This window comes from Entamoeba nuttalli (assembly GCF_000257125.1).
Source record: "Entamoeba nuttalli P19 unplaced genomic scaffold asmbl_3002, whole genome shotgun sequence".
Lineage (NCBI taxonomy): Eukaryota > Evosea > Mastigamoebida > Endamoebidae > Entamoeba > Entamoeba nuttalli.
Genome location: NW_008575763.1, coordinates 1 through 4,063, shown reverse-complemented (window position 1 = coordinate 4,063; position 4,063 = coordinate 1). Strand labels below are relative to the sequence as shown.

Here is a 4,063-nt window from a genome sequence, read left to right as displayed (position 1 = left end):
AATACTTAATTAATTACTTTTTATTTAAAAAGAAATTTTATTTATTTTTATTAAATACCAAAATAAATAACAAAAAGAAATATATAACAGTTAAAAATACAAAAAACAATTTAATTCTGTTTGAAAAGAAATTTGTCAAGAGTTGTTTTATCTATTGATACTGATGCATAAGGATCAATGTCTATAACTTTAATTTGACCTAATACTGCTTGTTGATATTTTGTAATAATTGCTTTTTTTAATGGAGGAGTTATTTTTTTAATAATTTCAAACATTGACTGAGGATTAATAGCATTAATTTGTGAAAATAATTCATTTGGTTGAAACGACTCTAAATTTAATTGTATTATTTTAGCAACGTTTCCTGTTAAATTAAAACATTCTTGAATTTTTAATTCTGAGGGAATTAATGACCGAGTTCTTGCTGTTTGCATTAAAATATTTAAGGCTATTTCAACATTAATACTTGGAGAAGTATGTAATATGTAATTAAATAAATAACGGTCAAGATATCGAAAATATAATTTCACATATTCTTCTTTAAATATTACATCAATATGATTATTGTTCATTTCATTAAGAACTGATAATACTGAATTAAAAACACGTTCATTTTGTAGTCGTGTTTTCGGATTTAAGAATATATCACTAACATATGGTTCAGTTTTAGAAATAGAATAATCTATTATTGATGTTAATATCATTGAAATACAACTTTCAATTGATTGTTGACACATCTCAGATAATCTCTTTCGTTTTGGATCAAATCTTGCTAAATGAATCATTGCATATAATCGTAATATCGTTGATAACCAATAACATAATCTTGTAGGAGACCCACTTGACAAACGAACAATACCATTAATAATTGCAAATAATAATGAAACAAATGGAATATCAACAGTATCATCATATCCTTCTTCTAAGTTATCTCCTTCAGTCATCTCATCTTGATGATCTGACCCATCATTTTCTTGTTTAACAATTTCATCACCATCATGAATTCTATTAAATAAAATAATAGCTATTTCTGGTTGGTCTTCAATAAAATTTAAATTAGTATTAAATAATACCTTTTCAAATAAGAAATTATAACTACTTGGACTTAAAAAGGAAACATTATCAAAAGGAATATTATTACCTAGCTCATCAATTTGAGCTTGTAAATTATCAATTTCATCACATAATTGTCCATATTCTTCTTCATTTTCATCAAACTCTACTTTTAATTCATCTCGCTGTTTAATAAGTTCATTTAATGAACCAACTGAATCATGAAATGATGTTTCTATTGTAGTTTCTGAACATAATGATGGATTTCCTTCTTCATTTTTCTTATCTGTATTATTTAATCCTTGTTGATTTGTTGCTAATGAAGTAGAAATACTAATAGTACTTCCTTTCTCAGCAGAAAATAAACATGCTTCAACTTGTCCTTTTTTACATTCTCCTTCAGTAAATGGAAAAGTAATAATTTTATCATTCATGTCAATGTATTGAGCAAGATCTAATTTCACTCTTCCAATAAGAATTTCACTTGAAGTTTTAACAACATATATACTAAGTACTAATTGTTTTGGTTTAAACCCATCATTACCTCTTGGCTGTAGTTTAGTGTCAAATGTAAATGAGCTGTTCCACAAAGCCTCATCCTCTTTTACTAATGATCGTTTCAATACACCTGATTTACTTTTCGACCCTCTCCACCATTTAATAAACAATGTATGTCCTTGATATTTCTTAACTCCAATAACCCGTTTGATTTCTACAGTAAACGTATATTTTATTATGTTTCTCTTTCTCCTAAACATTGTTCTTTCCGTTTTTTGTTCAGTTCTTTTTTTTACTATATTTTATCATTTTATTATTATTAAATCTTTATTTTTATTTTTTTTAATGAAAATAATTTTCGTTTTTTAAATAACAAAAAAATAAAAAATTAGAATATGAAAATATACAATAAATCTTATGTCTAGAAAAGATCTTTAGCTTAAATTTCATTATGTAAATACTATTTACATGAAACTAAAAAATTTCTATTCTTATTTATCATAAAAGTATATTTTTATCATTGTAAATAATTGAATAAATGTTTGAATTATTTTAAAAAGTTGGTTCTAACTCTTAGTCAAATATTCCAATTTTTACTGATTAAAATTTATACATATATCTTAAATATATCATAATTTTAAATTTAAGGTTAAAGGAAATAAACATATATTCAATATTCTAAAAATGATCTTCATAATAAAAATATATTTATTTAACCGTTTTTCTTTATAATATCTATATCATTAACTTAAATAAAAATATATTCTCAACAACAAAATAATCAAATAATATTTTGTTTCTTTGTTGTTTAAAGAATAAATAGATTCTTTTCTTATAAATAAAAAGAATAAACAACTAATAAATGATATTTTTATAATATCTTTAATATATATTCATTGTTAATCCAAATAAAAGGTTCAAATGTATATGGTATTTATTATACTGTATAAAAATAAAAAAGAATGAACTATTATTTGATGTTTTATAAGAGATAATATTATCAACTTATAAAAATATAACTAACTACTATAATTGTTTTGTTTAATACAAAAAATAGTTTATGTCATAATTAATAAGCTAAACTAACTGCTTCTATAAAAAGGAGATAAAAAGAATTAAATGAGAAATAGATTTATTAAATGAACTGGAATGTGAGTTTTAATACCTTCATTCAAATTAAATAATTTAAAAAAGGAAATTTCATAACAAATTTAATTTCAAATTAATTAATCTTTCTTTAATTTAATTGTTCTTTGTTTAGGTCTAAGAAGAGTAAATATATGAGCAGAAGTCTCAAGAAGTAAAAGAACAGAAAGAACAGCATTGATACTCCAATATGATTTATTTTGTGAAATCTAAACAATAAATATATAGAAAGACCAAAACTAAAACAACTAAACAAACAAAATAGAATAATGGAAGAGAAAAAAGTTCAACTAGCATATATGGTAGTTGATATATTAATCCTGAAAAAATTGAAGCAAAAAATTGAATAAAAACTGAATATCCAAATGCAAATTGAAGTGGTTTGAATGAAGTTAATTTTTCATTATCTAACCAGAAGATATAAATTATTGGATAAAACAATGTTGGGATATTTAATGAGAATGGTATTGATATTAATAATCTTATAAATAAGACAATTATCATTAAAAAGATAAAAAATGAAAGATAAACTTCCTCAAACTTCTGAGGTGTATATAATTGATTTATCATTCCAACAAAACCAATTATAATAATACAACAATATTCTATAACCATCAAAAAAGATTTAATAAATTTCTTATCTTTAGAACATCCTAATGTTAATAATAATATAAATATTGACCCAATACTAAAAACCATAATCATACAAATAAATATCACATTTAATAAATCATCCATATCTGATTTAAATGATGGATGAGAATAATCAATCATTAAAAAACTCTTTATTTCTCTTTTGAAAATATTAAGTATTATTTCAAATTTTCCTTTTAATAATGAAATAATGCTAACATGTTTATATCCTTGTGAATTATGTAATGTAACATTTTGAATTAGTTGTGAAATATTGAAGTTATTCTCTGAAACGTTCATTAACCTAATTTTTTATTCTAATTAACAAAAAATAAATAAAACCCTGTTTCATACAAAATAACAAAATCAGTTTTTTTCTTCCTCTTTTCATAAAAATTCAGCTATTAACTTCTCAATTGTTAAACCATCTTCTAATGGTATCATTAATGGATCCACTGGACAACTAACCCAACTCCCTAATTCTTTTTCACTTTCCAGAGGTCGTTGTAATAATTCTTGTTCATATGATGAATCTACTATTGAAAGTCGTTTATATTGTTCTTTTTGTGAAAGCAACTTAGGTTGTTTTTTAGAAATTATTGGATAAGTGCTTTCTTTTAAATCTTCTATCCCTGCAAATGGGTCTATACTTAATGCATTTATAGACATATGAATTGGTAATTCACAGTTCTAGATGAAGAGTAAAGAAAAGAATGGTAAAATCAAATTGTCA

The 4,063-nt window shown here is 23.0% G+C and overlaps 2 protein-coding genes across 2 annotated transcripts; both read right to left on the bottom strand.

The window, feature by feature from the left end:
- Window positions 1-110: 110 nt before the first annotated feature.
- ENU1_051480 (hypothetical protein) lies at window positions 111-1,811 on the bottom strand (the record flags this gene model as incomplete). The annotated part of the gene is made up of 1 exon (XM_008857882.1): window positions 111-1,811. The coding sequence occupies one exon, from the start codon at window positions 1,809-1,811 to the stop codon at window positions 111-113; it is 1,701 nt and encodes a 566-aa protein (XP_008856104.1).
- Window positions 1,812-2,777: 966 nt separating this feature from the next.
- On the bottom strand, window positions 2,778-3,630 carry ENU1_051470 (hypothetical protein; the record flags this gene model as incomplete). Its single annotated transcript, XM_008857881.1, has 2 exons — window positions 2,778-2,906; window positions 2,956-3,630. 2 exons carry the CDS (start codon window positions 3,628-3,630, stop codon window positions 2,778-2,780), a joined length of 804 nt encoding a protein of 267 aa, XP_008856103.1.
- Between the last annotated feature and the right edge of the window lie 433 nt (window positions 3,631-4,063).